The 19,449-nt window shown below is 42.9% G+C and overlaps 2 protein-coding genes across 4 annotated transcripts; both read right to left on the minus strand.

Moving 5' to 3' along the window:
- Positions 1-3,190: 3,190 nt before the first annotated feature.
- LOC119129137 (putative P2Y purinoceptor 10) lies at positions 3,191-8,486 on the minus strand. Of its 3 annotated transcripts, XM_037262209.1 has the most exons (5): positions 8,217-8,486; positions 6,548-6,731; positions 6,289-6,469; positions 3,884-4,453; positions 3,191-3,805 (listed from the first exon to the last, which is right to left on the minus strand). In XM_037262209.1, the coding sequence occupies exons 2-5, from the start codon at positions 6,724-6,726 to the stop codon at positions 3,572-3,574; spliced, it is 1,164 nt and encodes a 387-aa protein (XP_037118104.1). In that variant the 5' UTR covers positions 6,727-6,731; positions 8,217-8,486; the 3' UTR covers positions 3,191-3,571. The 3 variants fall into 3 exon arrangements, with proteins under 3 accessions (XP_037118104.1, XP_037118103.1, XP_037118102.1); XM_037262208.1 differs by having other exon boundaries at positions 3,191-4,453; positions 6,548-6,701; XM_037262207.1 differs by having other exon boundaries at positions 3,191-4,453.
- Positions 8,487-10,288: 1,802 nt separating this feature from the next.
- lpar4 (lysophosphatidic acid receptor 4) lies at positions 10,289-18,441 on the minus strand. The gene is made up of 3 exons (XM_037262211.1): positions 18,123-18,441; positions 12,884-13,629; positions 10,289-11,278 (listed from the first exon to the last, which is right to left on the minus strand). The coding sequence occupies exons 2-3, from the start codon at positions 13,457-13,459 to the stop codon at positions 10,790-10,792; spliced, it is 1,065 nt and encodes a 354-aa protein (XP_037118106.1). The 5' UTR covers positions 13,460-13,629; positions 18,123-18,441; the 3' UTR covers positions 10,289-10,789.
- Positions 18,442-19,449: the final 1,008 nt, after the last annotated feature.

Raw genomic sequence — 19,449 nt, forward strand, 5'->3', positions numbered from 1 at the left:
TATTATTGGACTTCTGTGCTCGACACGGATTTTCTATAATGAACACCATGTTCAAACATAAGGGTGTCCATGTGTGCACTTGGCACCAGGACACCCTAGGCCGCAGTTCGATGATCGACTTTGTAGTCGTGTCATCGGATTTGCGGCCGCATGTTTTGGACACTCGGGCGAAGAGAGGGGCGGAGCTGTCAACTGATCACCACCTGGTGGTGGGTTGGCTCCGATGGTGGGGGAAGATGCCGGTCCGACCTGGCAGACCCAAACGTTCTGTGCGGGTCTGCTGGGAACGTCTGGCGGAATCCCCTGTCAGGAAGAGCTTCAACTCCCACCTCCGGCAGAGCTTTTCCCACGTCCCGGGGGAGGCGGGGGACATTGAGTCCGAGTGGACCTTGTTCCGCGCCTCCATTGTTGAGGCGGCCGACCGGAGCTGTGGCCGTAAGGTCATTGGTGCCTGTCGTGGCGGCAATCCCCGAACCCGCTGGTGGACACCGGCGGTAAGGGATGCCGTCAAGCTGAAGAAGGAGTCCTATCGGGCCGTTTTGGCCTGCGGGACTCCGGAGGCAGCTGACAGGTACCGGGTGGCCAAGCGGAACGCGGCTTCGGCGGTTGCTGAGGCAAAAACCCGGGCGTGGGAGGAGTTTGGCGAGGCCATGGAGAATGACTTCCGGACGGCTTCGAGGAAATTCTGGTCCACCATCCGGCGTCTCAGGAGGGGAAAGCAGTGCAACGTCAACACTGTTTACAGTGGAGATGGCGTGCTGCTGACCTCGACTCGGGACGTCGTGTGTCGGTGGGGAGAATACTTCGAAGACCTCCTCAATTCCACCGACACGCCTTCCATTGTGGAAGCAGGGCCTGGGGACTCTGAGGCGGACTCTCCAATCTCTGGGGTTGAAGTCACTGAGGTAGTTAAAAAACTCCTCGGTGGCAAGGCCCCGGGGGTGGATGAGATCCGCCCGGATTTCTTAAGGGCTCTGGATGTTGTGGGGCTGTCATGGCTGACACGTCTCTACAGCATCGCGTGGACATCGGGGACAGTGCCTCTGGATTGGCAGACTGGGGTGGTGGTTCCCCTCTTTAAGAAGGGGGACCGGAGGGTGTGTTCCAATTACAGGGGAATTACACTCCTCAGCCTCCCTGGGAAGGTCTATTCAGGGGTGCTGGAGAGGAGGGTCCGTCGGGAGGTCGAACCTCGGATTCAGGAGGAACAGTGTGGCTTTCGTCCTGGCCGTGGAACAGTGGACCAGCTCTTCACCCTCAGCAGGATCCTCGAGGGTGCATGGGAGTTCGCCCAACCAGTCCACATGTGTTTTGTGGACTTGGAGAAGGCGTTCGACCGTGTCCCTCGGGAGGTTCTGTGGGGGGTGCTTCGGGAGTACGGGGTACCGAGCCAACTGATAAGGGCGGTTCGGTCCCTGTATCACCGTTGCCAGAGTTTGGTCCGCATTTCCGGCAGTAAGTCGGATTCGTTCCCGGTGAGGGTTGGACTCCGCCAAGGCTGCCCTTTGTCACCGATTCTGTTCATAATTTTTATGGACAGAATTTCTAGGCGCAGCCGAGGCGTTGAGGGTGTCCGGTTTGGGGACCTCAGCATCGCGTCTCTGCTTTTTGCAGACGACGTTGTGCTGTTGGCTTCTTCAGGCCGTGATCTCCAGCTCTCACTGGAGCGGTTCGCAGCCGAGTGTGAAGCGGTCGGGATGAGGGTCAGCACCTCCAAATCCGAGTCCATGGTCCTCGATCGGAAAAAGGTGGAATGCCCTCTCCGGATCGGGGATGAGATCCTGCCCCAAGTGGAGGAGTTTAAGTATCTTGGGGTCTTGTTCACGAGTGAGGGGAGGATGGAGCGCGAGATCGACAGGCGGATCGGTGCAGCTTCGGCAGTAATGCGGACTCTGTACCGGTCCGTCGTGGTAAAGAGAGAGCTGAGCCAAAAGGCAAAGCTCTCAATTTACCGGTCGATTTACGCTCCTACCCTCACCTATGGTCACGAGCTATGGGTCGTGACCGAAAGAACGAGATCCCGGATACAAGCGGCCGAAATGAGTTTTCTCCGCAGGATGTCCGGGCTCTCCCTTAGAGATAGGGTGAGAAGTTCGGTCATCCGGGAGAGACTCGGAGTAGAGTCGCTACTCCTCCACGTTGAGAGGAGCCAGATGAGGTGGCTCGGGCATCTCATCAGGATGCCTCCTGGACGCCTCCCTGGGGAGGTGTTCCGGGCATGTCCCACCGGTAGGAGACCCCGGGGACGACCCAGGACGCGCTGGAGAGACTATGTCTCTCGGCTGGCCTGGGAACGCCTTGGGATCCCCCGGGATGAGCTAGATGAAGTGGCTGGGGAGAGGGAAGTCTGGGAGTCCCTCCTGAAGCTGCTGCCCCCGCGACCCGACCCCGGATAAGCGGAAGAAGATGGATGGATGGATGGAGAAACCATCTAACTTGCTGAAATTTAAGTTGCAGAGGAGGCCATTTCTGGTGAAGTCAGAAATACATGCACAATTTGTCCCACCTTGTATCAGATTGTGAGTACTGAAAGGCTGTTTGATAAAAAAAAAAAAGAAGTGGTTTATGGTTTTGAACAGCTGCTGCCAACTGTCTCCAACTTGACAGGAAGTAAGATTTAGATCAATCGGACGATACAATCCAGTACTGTATACTGACGGCACACAGCATTATGGCCACCTGGAAAATGAAATGAGATTCACGTTAAGAGCAGCATCAAAAAATGAACGTTTACTAAGAGTGATATTATTGAACATCATTATGCTTGCAGTGTGCAGTGATCCCAGCAACCGAGCAAGAACAGTTTCGAATATTTTAACCACCATAAATGACTTTTTTGTTTCAAATGATATAAAAGTGGTCTGTGCAGTGTCAAAATATCTATGGCCCCCCAAAAAATCCATCAACTTCATAGAGACTGCTCATTTAGATCCCACTGAACTGCACTAACAGTTTGAACATAATTGAAACCTTAACTTTTTAAAACCACGGTAAACTATTAAACCGGTGAGGGGCCAATGCCCAACACACACACACACACACACACACACACACACACACACACACACACACACACACACACACACACACACACACACACACACACACACACACACACACACACACACACACACACACACACACACACACACACACACACACACACACACACACACACACACACACACACACACACACACACACACACACACACACACACAATCATTGGATTATGTAACCATGTTTTGTCCTGAAATTGTAGGTAAGCAAGAGCTTTTATTTGCAGATCAAAAAAAGACATTACTACTTACTGTATGTGCTATACATTTCCATTCAGGTAATGACTGATAAACGGATAAAACATCTCAAACATCTGCTTGTAATGTGTAATCATGTCTTGTAATTCTTTGGCTGGGAGAACGTTCTCTGGAAATAAGGTCGGAGAATGTTTGGGTCAGTTCGACTTGATGGTGATTTTTGTCAATTCAACAGAATCGATATCCTGTCTATATCCATATAGAATAAAGTACTGTGTATTTGCTAACCCTCAAAAGATGTTTTAGTTTTACTCTCATTTGGAAGAGCCACTCCCAGAGCTCAACAATCTGTGCACCACAGGATGCTGAGAGTTGACCGAAGAGGAAGCGAAAGAGGAGGTACGCTTACTGAGATGCAACCTGAATTCAGCTGTTAGGAAGTAGTAGAGCAGCGGGTTAAGGCAGCAGCTCAGGTTGGCGATGCATAGGGACACAGGGTGGAACTGGAGCACGGCCACCCTGGTGGCACACGCAGACACTAAGTCCTGCTGCACCATCAGATAAAGCAAAAAGTTGATGTGGTACGGGGCAAAGCACAGCAAGAAGACAAAGGAGCAAATCAGCACCATTCGCAGGGCACGCCGCTTCTCCCCATTGGCCTGCGGCTTCTCATGGTTCCTATCTGCGCAGGTGAACACGCAGAGTCGACTCCGCATCGAGGGACCAGGAGTCGAGTTGCTCGAAACGTCGTTCTTTTTCTGATAGAGAGAGCGGCTGATGCGGATGGAGCTATAGCTGATGCAAGATAGAGGAATCATGAAACCAAACACCTCAGCCAACACCATTAAGGTGACAGCCAGAGAGAGGGACACATCGCGTATGGGCAAGTCTTTAAAACAGCCGATCTGAGTCACATTCTTGAACCCACCGAGGCCGGCGCTCAAAGATGTCACGTTGAGCCCTGTGTAAGTTTTGGACTGCTGACTGAAGGTGACATTCACAAATGAGGTCTTGTTTAATGAGAGAGTTGAGGGAGATGTGCTGCTGCTATTGGTGCGCATGAGGATGAATGGGGAGCAGGCCACAGCAACAAGCACCCACACCAATATACTGATCACAAGGTCATAGCGGCTCCTCCACCTTCGAGTAGAGAAGGGGTCAAGCAGGAAGAAGCACCTCTGTACACTGATGCACACCTGAGAAAAAAGAGACACAGAAACTACTAAAAGAAGGCAGCTTTAAAGGGGAACATAAATTTGACATTTGACTGAGTTTTTTTTAAGGGTACACAGTCTTTTCTTTTCTTTTCACAGCGTGTGATTTAGCTGCTCAGCTTCTTGTCGGTTGTGGGTTTCACGACTCATCCCCGATCATATCGGTGTGCTCATGTCCGTGTGTCTGTGTGCTCGCCCCTCCCTTCCTGTGTGCCCATGATTGGTGTGATCATGTTCACCTGCCTCTTGTTACCTGTCGCGTATTTCAGTCCTGTCTGTGTGTTACTCCCTGTCGGAGCATTAATGTTTGTTGCGGTCACGGTAATGTCACCCTGTCTTTTTGTTCCACGTCTTGTTCGGTCAGTCCTGTTGTTAGTTTGTTAGTATGTCATGTCAGTTTACCGAGTCTGTTAGTTTGAGTTCCTCCAATAAACCCTGGTCCAAGCTGCACTTGGTCGCCCTGCTCCATTTCCACACTCCGACCGTGACAGTGGGATTATTTTTGTCCAATCAGATTTCAGTTTTTGTGTTGCCAAGATCATTTTATTCTGTACAATGCCTTCAGAACCTCAAGTACAAGCATTGTGACACTCATACTATTGAAATTGATGGTTCTTCTGGGGGGGAGGGAGCGCTTTCAGAGTATGATAATACAGTATGAAGGGACAAGGTAGCATCCATAGACAGGCAGAAATAGCATATGTGGTGAGTACGGTGGAATTAATTTAAGGTTCTATCTTGATTTAAGAAATGCCCCGGAAACATTATTATTATACGTACCGTAAAGGTTTGTAGTTGTTGTGCTGTGTTGTGTTGTAGTGATTATGTATTGAAAGATGAATGTTAGTTTTGTTTTTTTTGCGTTACATATTAATACTCTCAAATAAATTGATCTCTTTTGTATGTGGATATAAACCAGATATGTATGCGATGCGTGCGGGTGAGAGTGCTTGGAAGGGAGACTATACTGACAAAGTAACCTGCTTCAGCGCAAGGTAGGTATTTCCGCATTACCGTAATTCAGAGAACTTTAACCTTTCTTTGAAAAAGCGAATAAAATACAAATGATCATTCGGATGAATCTTGAGTTTATGAGCGGAGATTATAAATACCGCATTGTAACGTGACGGTGATTAACCCCACCCTCCTGTCCCCAGTTTGGCTGCCGTAACAACTTTACACCAGTAGAGAGTGCTAATAGACTGACGCATTCATGGGGAATATAGTTCACAGTTGGATGCGGATAACAGCCATGCAAGAATATGTCAGGAATATCAAGGCAGAGCTTCTGCCTTGACCTGTAGCCGACTTAACCGAGTTTTATTATTTTTTCCCAACCCTGCAGAGTAGTAGGTATCAATCAATTAGCACACAGGTGTCAAACTCAAGGCCCGGGGGTCACATACGGCCCGCCACATCATTTTATGTGGCCCGCGAAGACAAATTGTGCATCAAATTCGGGTCATTACTAGCTTTTACTGTATATAATATGAGGTGCTCATACATTTATTTGGGTTGACAGTCATAATGGCCCTCCGAAAGAAGCTATGACTTCAATGCGGCCCGTGAAAAAAATTAGTTTGACACCCCTGAATTAGCAAATCAGGAGAGCGTAGTATTCATGAGTACAAAATAAAAAGCTTTTGAAAGGCTATCAGCAGTTGATTAACATTACTCTAGAAATTACTGTAAATCTCGAAAGTTATTTGCTTATTTCTAAAACTGTTTGTGAGCAAGTCGTTCTCTACTTGTGTCACAGTTATGTAACAATGCGGGGCGGGTAGACACTGAGTACGTACAACACAGTTGCTACTTACCAAGAATCCGATGGCTGCATACATGTTGAGATACTTAAGGTAAAAGCAGAACAGGCAAATACTGTGTCCAAAGGGCCACGTGTGTGTTAAATAATAATAAATCCTTAGGGGCAGAGAGAGGATGTGAATCAAATCTGCCAAGGCCAGATTTATCATGAAGATGACAGTCTTGGTCTTCTTCCTGTCATGCAAATAACAAACTCAAGAGAAGTGTATTTTCCAACTTGTACTTTGTGTGTGAACGTGTGCTTGTGTGTACCGAATGTGTCTGCAGAGGACCCACAGAGCCGTGGTGTTTAGCAGCAGCCCTGGGATGAAGAGCAACAGGTAGAAATATGTGTACAGCTTGTCCATGAGCTCTTCCCATTCAGTCATGTTGTCGCCACATGATGCCTTTCCTAGGGACCCGTGCCCTGATTGGGATGTAATCAGCGTCATCTCCACTGTCACATAAATAAATAAAATCTTAATTTGACACTTCTTGCCTTAAATCGGAGGTTAAACCCTGTGGAAAATAGGTTACATTCACACACACACACTGATTGAAATGCACAAGTATATATTCTAATATAGAAATCACTTGGACAACTTCTCCAATTAGACATTTTTTGGGAATGTATTTGAATAACTTCTAAACATTCGTAAACAATACATATGGCTCAATAGCTTCGATTGATGTTATAACCACTGCCTGATGTTATCTTGAACTACGTAGTTAATGTTTTTGTACTGCCTGAGTTTTTGTACAATTAACAATGAATGACATGCGGCATTTTCAAGCTGGGGAGAGAAAATAACTAAGTTTGCAAAAAAAAAAAAGAGAAAAGGAACTTAGGCATGAAAGATGATAAGGATAGCAAGAACATTCGTGACAAAATATAATAGTCCGCCAGAACTGGTACAAAATGATAAAAAGAGCTGATGTTGGGAAGAACCAATGGGGAAAGGGTGTGAGTATCATATCTGCAGGGACTGGTGTCATCTGGCGAAAACAAACCAAGGAACAGAGAGAAGAACGAGGTGAAAGGACAACCACATGGGTTGTCAAGGACGGGATGAGACACTAAGGAACAGGGACGAGACGCCAAGGAATGATTATGGAAAACAAACTGGCCCCCACCTTTGCGTGTGACCGAATATAATCAACGTGAAGGACTTTTTTGCTACTTTTCTGCATCCTGATTCTGCTCTTGGCCATTGTCAAACAAAAAGCTCAGCGCTGTATTGTACCTTTCCGGACCAACAGAGCTATTCAACAAGAATTGGATTCAGACTGAGAACATCCTGTATAAGTTTGATTTTTGTCTCAGGTGTGCCATTCTTCCTAAATCAAAGAAGAAACAAACACGCATTGAATAAATACAGTCTTATGCTGCGGAGCACAATTAGCATGCCCTTGAAATTGTCAAATTTATCCAGCAATCATATTTGATACCAAGAACACTAATATAAAATGTGATAAATCATACGCTTTAATAACAATCATTAAAGCAGGAAACACCAAGTCAGTGTCACCCTTCCTCCTGTCATCGATCGGAGACACCTCCCTTCCGCTTTACACCCAAGGAGGAAGTTTGCAATTGATGAAAGATGGTGATTTTATTTTAATGTATACTGCTCCACTGTCATATACCCATTTTATACAGTTTCCCAGTCAAGCTTGCTTAAAACTACCTGGCTAATATTGCACTGAAACGATTGAATTGACTTACAAGTCATCACAGTTTTGTCTGTATGTCAACAATCGCACATCAAATATCAATAGGAAATAATACAATGAATTGTTATTAAAGTCCAACAGTATTATGATAACTAAGCAGTTGTGATCACTATACAGTGGCCAGTATACATGACCTCAAATGTGCAGTAGTGTAAAATACCTGGAAGAAAGAAATGGAAAAAAAACAGCAACAACACAGCAACAGTACCTGGTGCATTGTCTTGTCTCTCTATGTGTGTAAAAAAAGCAAATCAAACCAAGGTGTGACCGCCAACGCCAACATGTGCTCCATACAGTAGTTATGGCTTCACACGCAAACAGTAGACTGACAGACGGTGGTATTGTATAGATTTCAATCTTCTTGCAGCTGTAAAAACCTGTCACGTGGCCATACAGTTTGTTTCAATGTTTGCCATTCTGTGGTGAACATTTGCTCTCTTGATTGTGATACAAGAAGGGGAAGTGGTTAGCTCATGCTTTAATGCCACTTACAACTGACACAGTACTATTGGCATTAGAGCACAGTGGGTAAGAACTGGAGGAGGGGCGGGGCAATTCTGCCTCTCAATAAATGTTTGTTAGTTGATATTTAATATGAGTTTTCTGCCACTAACTAATAGACAAATCCGTATCTTGCACCATAACGTGTGGTCACAGGCATCATTTTGCCAAAAATGACCTGATTTTGATTTCCCCCTTGGTGAAAACTGTGTCTCTGCAGCTCTGGATTTGATCAACCTGCCTTCAGGACCTGTCCCACTGCAGTTGCAAATTGGCATCTTATAGCAGGATAGGTGGTGCTATAGGTCCTCATGTAAGACAATGTAGTTTTCTGATAATATACAAATCCCAGCTGCCTTCGAGAACAAAATAAGTGGCTCACTGGCAATTGCAGTCAAACTGTAGCAGCAATAAATTTGGGCTCCCGTCGTCTGGGTGGGAATTATGCAATAGGAATAGTAGCAATGAAAGCTGCTATGGATACCAACAAGCCAGTCGTCTCTAGTGATTTTCATGACAAAAAAGCATAGAAAGGGAAACAGACAAAATGCAGCTGTCCAAAACACAGTAGTTCTTTGCAATATCATCATTATCAACCTGCTCACACTAGAATTCAAAGCAGAACCATGCAGCTTGTGTGCACATCCTAAAGTATAGCTCCCCAATCATTCATGAGCCAAGCCACTTATTTTACATTAAAAAATATCAGTGATACAATACCAAACAAAAATAAGAGATGAAATAATTATAAGAATGTTGCTTCAATTTACTCACAAACGTGAGTCTGGGTGTCATTAGTTGAACACAAAGCTATTATTGTTTTTGATTAAAGACAACAGGTCCACAGGTTAATTGTACCCTTTGCTGTCTAGTGGATGGATTGTGTGCTTTCTATCACTAGAAGTTGCTGGTGTGATACAAACATTATTTGGAGTAAACAATTCAAGTCATTTTAAAACCAATGAAGTTGAATTGGATACTTTTCCCAAGGATGATTTTCTTTTGGGAGACACTTTGCTCGAAATCCCTGTTGTATGACATTGGCTGGATTCAGGCCAGTGACATATTGACCACTTTCAGACCCCAGTATCTGTTCAAACACGTGACATGTTGTAAGACTGTGTATCTCCTAATAAAATGAAAGTTGGCTTGCCAACTGTCACTATGCCAACAGTTGGCCATTCAATAAAGCATTCAAAACAACCACTTCTTCTCCCTCTCAAGGAGGTTAACACCTCTGTGTACTGGCAAGCTTGCCACTTCAATTAATTTTGGACAGACAAGTATAAAATCCTAGTATGATCATTACCTGTTGCAACCTGTGCTGCTTCAGCAATAGCCCTCAATCTGCAAAATGTGCTGACTCATGCGTTTTGTACCCTATTACTTGTGCTTTTAGGTGATTATTTAGTCAACGCTGTTTAGCCGTACTTTGGAGTGTGTACACATTGCTGTGAGACTTTGAGCAGATCTACAGTCTCAGGCCAGATTAGGACAGAGAGACTTCATTCAGAAGTGAACAATGGACCATTGCTTTGGCCATAATAAGCATTTGGCCTGTGACACAGCACACATGCAGGCCAGAGTCCTCAAATGGATCCAAACCGCCTCTTGAACCTACGACAAGAACACACTGGCTGCATGCTGAAAACACAGTCGGACAAACTGCTATGTGAGTTCAAACATCTTACCATGCTGTTAGAGTCCAGTCCGTACTAGGGTGGACCAAACTAACAAACTAAGAGGCAGGGGACCGGAAAAATAAATGCAGCAATGAGACCAATTCAAAACATTTATTTTCATTTAATAGCCCCAAACCTAACTCGACACATTTTTTTCTCTCTCCAGATTAACTGTATAATAATAACTAAACTGTCTAAACTGGGTCATAACACTGATATCCGAGATTTTAAACAATACAAGATATGGGCTCAGTGAGTTATAAAAGTCATTAATATCAGATTTGAAAATCCAGTGCATAGTGTGTGTGTTAATGTCTGAGTTATTTGAGGTTCAAGTGTCATTGTGTCATCCCAAGGACTATAACTGCTGTCCTGGTGTCGCTTCTTCTTCATGTTAACTTGTAATAAACACATAGTACATTCCTCTGCTCCCAAGTGGTGGATTAATCAGCAAAGCCCAGACCATAGTTTAGGATTTACAGCAGAACTAATCTGCCGAGTTATGCATTTGCCACTTCAAGGACCAAACAGTCGATACTTTACTTTTGAAATCCAGGTTCTCTCATACCTTATCCTTGTTTATCTTTTCTTTATCTTGTCAAAACTCACTCTCTGATACTTTAGTGTCTTTCCCATTCCTCGTCAAAGTGTGCGTGTCTCTTGGGAGAGCGTTTTCCGGGTCCTGTGTCTCTGAGTCGCTACGGGGAATACTCCCGGGTCGAGAGCCGGATCCTTTGCTGCCCAAGGTCAAACTTTTTTGAAAACTCTCAGAAGTGAAGTAGTAGACCACAGGGTCTAGGCAGCAATTGAGACTGGCCAGACACAGAGTGATGGGGTACAAAGTTCGTGCAAAACGCTCCACGGAACAGTTAGCTAAGGCCTGGGTCCTCACCAGAGCATACAGAAAGAGAATAGAGTTATATGGGACAAAGCAGAAGATAAAAATCCCAAGATGGACCAGAATCATCCTCAAGACGCGTCTCTTGCTGTCAGAGCCATGGCCAACCGTCACTGGACGACGTAGTGTTCTTAGAACTAGCGAGGAACAAACCAAGTTGGCCAGGAGGGGAAGTAGGAATCCCACAATCTAGAAAGACAAGAAGCATGTGAGTGCTTTTTTTGTTTGTTTGTAGTTTAGTTTTTGGAAGGTACATAAAGGGCAGGAATAAGTCTTCACACTTAGAAACATAGAAATAAAATTGTGGACTGTAAGCCAAAAAAATAAATATGTTTACCATTCTCGGGAAAGAGGCCACGGTTTTGTTTCACGCGACTCTCCAGCCCGGTCATATATTAGGGTTTGATCTAGACCATAACTGTGTAAAAATCTGCAGTAAACGTGTGTGGTTTACAGGCTGTAGGAATATATTTGTATCTTCACCCTTTTTCTCTATGGTCTTTACATTTTACGGCCACATTGATGTGTTGTTGAAATATCTATGATAGTGGATGATACACGCCTACAGCTCTGAAACAAAAAAAGTCACATTACAACAGAACCTCTCAAATTGAAAATGTGAACATCCACAAAGGAAATGAATTCAATTTGCTAATAATATCTGGGCCAAATTGTTTCCATCAAGTCACAAAACTTGTGTTGAGTTCAAACCATCATCATGCGTTGTTTCAGCATACTACAAAATCTCAGTTAAGCAAGGAATAACCTGCATGTGTATTAAAGGTCCGGGCCACCAATTTGCTAAATATTAGAAGGTACAACTGAAATGTTCTTATTAGGACCCTTCCGTCAAGTGTACACCTCCTCTCAACTAGTAAAATGCCCCCTCAAAATATTATTAATCCGAACATCAATGTTCACATAATACATTTATTGTGTGTGATCACAGGCACTGTGGATGCCCCACCCCGACCCAATAGTGTCGGGGTGTCTTTAAAATATATATAGCCATGGGCTGTCACATGACTAATAAAAGATTATTCCATGCAGTTATATTACAACAAAAACATTACAGCCTACTATTACTTGTAAATAGTTGTAGTAACAAAGTTGAAAACACAACTACACATTTATACGTGCTATCCAAAAATTTTGTTTTTATCATATTAGGTTATTTTTAGGATACCGCCCGACAATGGAATGGTTTAGATTATGTGTTACAATGGCCCAGACAAAGTCCAGACCTAAATTCCATTGAAGCATCTGTGGCAAGACTTAAGAATTTCTGTTCCCAGACGCTCCCCATCCAACGTGACTAAGCTTGAGCTTTTTTGGGAAAGAACGGGAAAAAACTTCAGTGTCTAGCTTTTTTTTTTTGCAGGTTTTTGTCCCTCAATTTCTCTTTGAGAATTAAACAAATGTTGGAGGGCAAAGTATTGTAAGAGTCAAATGTTATACATAGTACGTTTTTAAAGTGATAATAAAATAGGTTAATATATTCGTTATGTATTCTTAGAATTAATCGGCTGATTAATCTGAAAGTTTCATTTTCTGTCAAATATCAGCATTGGCATCGGCCTCAAAACTTTCTTAGCGGTCGTGCCCTACTGCAAAGTCTTGACGCAGGGGGACTGAATACAAATGCACGCAACATTTTTCAGATTTGAATCGGCCTAAAATTTTGAAAACTGTATTGTTCCCTTTCTAATTTACAAGTAGGTGCTAATTTGTCTAGGCGCGAAGAAGTTAAACACACTGTATTCAATCATTAAGTGTTTGCTGTGAGAGCTCTACCTCAATAAAGATGGTGATTTTGGAAAGGTAGGTCCTCCACGTACTCTTGGAGAAGCCTTCAAAACAGGTTGTGGCTCTGTTTGTGCTGTTGATGGTAGAGAAGAAGGTGACTGATATTCCTCCTCCCACAATGGTCAGCCACACAGCTGCACACACCATTGCGGCGTTCTTGCGCGTGCGGATGGAGCGGGAGTGAAAAGGGTAGACGATTGCCAAAAAACGGTCAACGCTGATGCAGGTGAGGAAGAGCATGCTGCCATAGATGTTAGTGATGAAGGCTGTTCCCGAAACCTTACACAGTCCGTCTCCAAATGGCCAGTGGCGGTTAACATTGTAGAAGACCTTAAATGGCAACGTAAAAACAAATACTAAATCAGATAATGCTAAATTAGTCATAAACATGGTCGTCTCATTCTGCATTTTCATGCGGAAGCAGAAGACAAAGAGCGCAGCACAGTTGGTGATGAGGCCCAAGACAAAGACCACACTGTAGACCACCGAATACAAGTTGTACTTGAAGGAGTCGTCAATGCCGCAGTCCTCCATCCCAGTCTCATTGAGCACCAAACTCGCCATGGTGAGGGTGGAGAAGGCTCCGAGGAACAAACTCGCACCACAATATTGTCTTAAGGAGGAAAGGGCGATAATATGTGTGGAGTCCAGGTGTCAGCGGGATATTCCCCAGTCAAGTTTTCTCCAAGCCATCATGGACACAATAATGGAGGTGCTGAGGATGCTCAGTACTCCTGTGGAGAGAAGAGGAAGAAGTTGTCACCAAGAAGCATCTGACTTTTCACCACAAAGTAAAACCTGAAGATGTCGTCCGAGCAGTTACCCGGCTACATTTGTGCCTGCTTTCTCTTTGTGCGTGTGCGTTCTTTATCATCAGAATTGAAGAAGGGAAGCAGCTATGAGAGGACAAAGGTTAAACACTCAAACTATTACATCCACTCATGTGCACACTCTGCTCAATCTAAATCCACTCACAACCATACAAGTACACGCAGAGAGGCTTAAAGTTGAGCTTCTACTGGTTTCGAATTCAAACAATAGAGGCTCAGACCACAACCATGTGAACATGGTTTTTTGCATGTTTAACACAGTCTTATTGAAGTTCTACCTGTACTCGCTGGTATGTCAGGATGTCCACCCTTATCCCCCAACCCCTCAATAACTAGTAGCATATAGTCCCGGACTAAAAAGTATTTCCATCATTCTGTTTGGAAATTTGGAAAATCACACATGACTTAACTTGATGGATCTAGTTTCAGTTAACTAAATTCATGCAGTTAAAATAAACCTACTACCCACACCTATTAAACACACTAACCTCACCACCAGCTAAACCGTACAAACCATAATGCTGCTTCTGCCCTAACAACACAAAACCTCAGAATGAACAGTTGATGCTATCATCATCATTTAGTGACTCGGTTCAACCCAAAATAGAAGATCTACTTGTAATCCTACCTAACACAATCTCTTTGTGCTTTAGAAAGGAAATGCCGCTTGCTCAACATATCATCACAGCTCCTTTGGTGTTTTCGAGTAGAGGCACATGACACAAATAAGAAACAAACACTTGACTATAATCTGAAAGTTGCGGGCAGGCAGGCCAGGCTTTAAGAAACGATACTGTAAGGCTGCTTCATTCTCCTGCTTTAAAGGAGGTGCTGTTTTAAGAGCTTTGCATCCATCCAATATCTGCAGATATCTCTAAGTCCAGATCTATTACATAAATACCAATTTTAGACCATTAAGTAGGAGACAGAAAAGAGGCCTATCTATTGCGTGTAGAAAACTCAAGTGAGTTTGGATGTGACTCACTGAACAGACCCCCCAAAGAAAACACCGCACTTAATTGGCAGTGCCTTGTGCCAGCTGCAGTGACATATTTACGGCGTTTTGACACGCCTTTCAGAAAGTTGATGTTCACAATGCCTACCCTGTACCCATCTGAACCAAATACACTCTCATAGAACCTACATTCAAGCAGGCAAACACTAACATGTACCAGTCCTCAAGGAACCGTGGCAGCGGTGGTTTGATGGCCGCTACGCATGAGAGCGCTACAGATGGATAGCTCAGCATGCTGTGGCTTATGTTGGCCAAAAGATTACAGGCTCCATGTGTGTTTGGTTTCATGCACAGGGTCACGAACAGCTGCACTTGCAAGCAGAGCCCCTTGGACGGTAATGGTGACAGAAAGAGGCCTCTGGGATCTGCTGATCTCTAGAGCTTGACTTCAGCTTGAACATCCAGCTGTTGCCTTCCCTCACTCTCATGGCTGGCTTGAACTGGCACACAATGATTAATACAAGAATGTCTTCTTGGGGAACAACGACTTTGCAACAGTTATCACTGTGATCTATAGCTGCCGCTAAACGGCCACTATTTACAGTACATCATATTCCCCAACGTTTTACCGTAATTTTGGGATCATAAACTGCACCTCGATATAAACAGCACCAGCTAAAATTAGAGGAAAATTTAGTTTTGTTCATATATAAACCGCACTAGACTACAGGTGTTTTAAATGAAATGTCCTTATTTTTATTACATGTATTACCAAACAAATCATTTTACAGTATCATAAAAATTATGAAAAATCCATAGATAAGCCACAACAAACTATAAAACGCAGAGTTCAAAGCTTGTGCAAAAAGTAGAGACTTATAGTCCAGACATTATGGTACATTGTTTTTTGGTTTGGTGTTTTGCTGCTATCCACTCGCTTCTGTAAAGTTAATTTCTTGATCATGAGACAATTAAAGGCTTGCTTTATTCAATTTGTTCTACTTTGGTCTACTCTACTGTATCGTTTTAAAAGAGCATATCCAATTAAATCAGGGGGAATCCAGGACTCAAACTTTAGCCTCCAGTCAGACGGTAATATAAAAACACCTTGCAGTTGATACATATTAAAAAAAAAAATTAAAGCTCAAATGAATTGAACACCACAAAAAATTTAGACTACTGTAGAGCAGAGCACTGTTTAAAATGAATTTAGAAGAATTGATAGGCAAATTTCAATGACTGTTAGTAGTCAATAATATAGTAAGAGATTTACTACTATTCCTGCTGGCGATTTTATTGTTAGGGTTGACGTTTTCTTCTATAATTATAGCAGAGTACCTCACCAAACATTTTTTTTTAACTTTTAAATTACTAGGCTAGAGACAACATAAAGAATAAATACACCACAACAAACGTTTGCTTTAAATGTGTATTGTTAACCATAAAATTTTCTCACAAAATTAACATTAACACAATTAAAAAAGTTATGGACATACTGTAAGAGCTAACCAGTGACAAATCCCAATAGAGGACTGCTGGGCAGGTATTTGGGAAGCACCAGACATTGCGGCGCATTCTTGTAGTATTCCCAGTGTATGTGTTTTGAGTATTAAGTGACCTGTGAGATATAGAAAATTCCAGTCCAAATCGAAGAATCTTTTTGTCTGTGTCTCATGATGATGTGAGAGCAGTGTTAAAAAAATAACAATCATGAGGTATCAATATAGGAGGGCTGAAATTGCTTGAGATCTGTTAAATTAGGATCTAAATCCAATCAGGTTTGCATTTCAGCCAAAGGGAGTTTTTATGGGTAGGAGGAGCCAGAGTTCTTGTATTCAATCACCGACAGTTATCAACGCTACTGACTTTAACAACAGCCTGGAGAGCTTGCTATGCAAACTCAGGAAAATCATGTCATTTTCTAAAGAATGGAATCATTAGGACATACACGACGACGAGGATTGAAAATACAATCAAATATTGCTTTGTGTCCCAAAACGTTCGTCTACAGTGGCTCATTCAGAGAGAGGTTTTTTTTAGTTTTCATTTTTCACCAAAACAATGGTTCAAAATGCTTCCGTTTTTTTCTCAAGGCAAGACCATGATGGAAAAAGATGATCATCACTCTGTTAAAAAATGGCGTAAATCATATTTTACTATTTGACATACATATAGATACCGTATTGGCCCGAATATAAGATGACCCTGATTATAAGACGACCCCCTCTTTTTCAAGACTCAAGTTTGAAAAAAAACTTTTTGAACATCAAATTAAATTTTTATACAGAGAATAATTACAGTACATCTGAAACAAATGATTATAACAAAATATTCGAGAGAAAAAGCATGTTATTTTGCCTTATTCAAATCATGCAAAAACTGTCTATCACATCTTAATATCTGAACATTTAAACATTTAAACTAAAGTGCAATCGCATTTGTAAATGAATGGCTTCTGGTTTTTGAAATGTAAATAAACTAATCTACTGTGATAAAAACTGCAATAACTATTGCAATAATTTCCCCATGTGGAAGCGTATAAAGGAATATCTTATCTTATGTCTGCTTCAAACGTTTGTTGTTCACACGGGGATGGGTTAAATGCAGAGGACAAATTTCACCACACCCAGATGTGTGTGTGACGATCATTGGGACTTTAACTTGTTGGGTTAGGACAGTGGATCCACTTTTATACATGGGAAAGGAAATAAATGAAGAGCACATATTTTTGCACGTAATTTGTCCATATCTGAAATGGCATTTTTTCTTGTCAAAGATCAGTAGAACTGATGAAAGATTACTGCCCGTTCCACTCCAGCATTTAAGTTGCCTGATATATAGAATTTAGAGCATGTCCATTGTGGAAGAATACTTGCATGATGTTCGGGGGTTGTTATGAGATAGTGTGATGGATTGGAAAGCAGTCTCTTCCAGGCATTTGCTAACTTGCTTGTCCTCATTGGGGTCGCAGGTGAACTGCAGCCTATCCCAATTGAGGCTGAGTACACCTTAGTAAATCGCAAGTCACATATAAACAAAGAACCTTTCACACTCATTCATCTCAACTTACATATCTGTGCAAAGCAAATGAATGATGAATAAATGGAACAGCTGCAACTGTAACAATGATTTTATAAAATGTTGGGATTTCCAACTTCAATTTAGATAGCACCGATATATACATATATGAACTTTATTCCTATAAATCCTCAGACAAATACTTAAGAGTGGCAAATAAACGACGAACCTATTCTTCATAATAATTGTGGAGAGAAATAAAGTTAAAATGCTGATTTTAAGTCGATTGTATTTTTTTCAAAGACTGAAGCAAATCGATCATCACGGGCTCCAGCAGTGACGCAACAATAAAGGAGGTCTGGAGTGTTAACATGAACCACACTCCCAGTGATACGAGTACAAACACAATCGAGTGCAGACTCACTGTGATGAAGTGATGGTGACAGCTTTCCTCACTCGTAGCTATGTAATGTGTAGCAGCTGTCAACATTTAAACTCCACACTGCGGTCTTCTCGCTGCACTTGCCGAGTCTCCAACACTTGACGAGTTTGGACCTTCCGTGTGAGGTGAAATTCTTGTATTTGTTTGACACCTAGGCGAGCTTCTTTTCCAGGGATCTTTTCAGTCGTGCGTGTTTTCTGATTGTGGCGTCTGCAGTGATTGCCTCGCTCGCTTGCTCGCCCCTGGTGCGCGTGCGCGTGCCCGCGAGCAGAGCCAAGCTTCCACGGCCACCACAGGAAGCCAGACAATAGCACCTCGGTCAGGCCGCAGGGGGGAGAAGGAGGAGGAAGCGTAGTGGGAGGGTTGGTGCTCCTTGCTAAGCTGTTTAAGTGCGCACAAACACTTTTATTGCCCACGACTGGCAGTGGTGTGAAATCACAAAGCACAACATACAGCCTTACTGTACTTCAATGGGTTGACTAGTTACAGTGGACTCATATACTGCGGTTCAGCACACACAAGTAATCGCAGATATTCTTTTTTCTGTTGCTTCTGGAATGATCTCTTCTTTTTAAAACTCAGTTGAAGACGCATATTTATTTTTTGGCTGTCGACCTAACATAAGACTGACTTTGTTGTTATTATTGTCTTGGTGTCTTTATACAAAATGTACATTTCTCGTACTGTATATTACCTTGTGATTTGATTTAGTGCACTATATAGATTATTAAATATTATATAGTATTCTGTTGTATTGTATCGTATTCTATTCTATTCTATTCTGTTCTACTCTATTCTATTCTGTTCCAACAACCCAATCCACGTCAAAATCGCCAGTTATATGGGTTGTAATGAACCGACCGAAACACAAATACGAGTTGTTGTATATCTATGATCTCTCCAATTAGCACCCAAGAAGATGAAGCATGCAAGCGAACCCATCCAGCGTTTGCCCTGTGGACTATAGACACCTGCAAAGTTTTGGAAACATCATTTATGGGGCTCAGCTTAGCTGGAGGCAAAAACATCTTGCAAGCTCACTTGAAAGCGCCAATTAGCACATTTCAACATTTTTTTACATAGGAATAAATGAGAATTTTTTTTTTCTCTTGTAGTTAAAACTGCGACAGCACCTGGATACTAGTGTGAATGGAATGGGTGAAAACAATGAGAAAATGCCCATATGCCAGAGGGTAGCAGCTCGTGGTGACCTTCGTTTTTGATTGGGGGGGAGGAAAAAAACTATGAACGTTTCATTTTTGGAACGATAAAAAATGTCAATTATGAACTATAAACTGAACAAGTTCAT

Source organism: Syngnathus acus, chromosome 10 (assembly GCF_901709675.1).
Source record: "Syngnathus acus chromosome 10, fSynAcu1.2, whole genome shotgun sequence".
Lineage (NCBI taxonomy): Eukaryota > Metazoa > Chordata > Actinopteri > Syngnathiformes > Syngnathidae > Syngnathus > Syngnathus acus.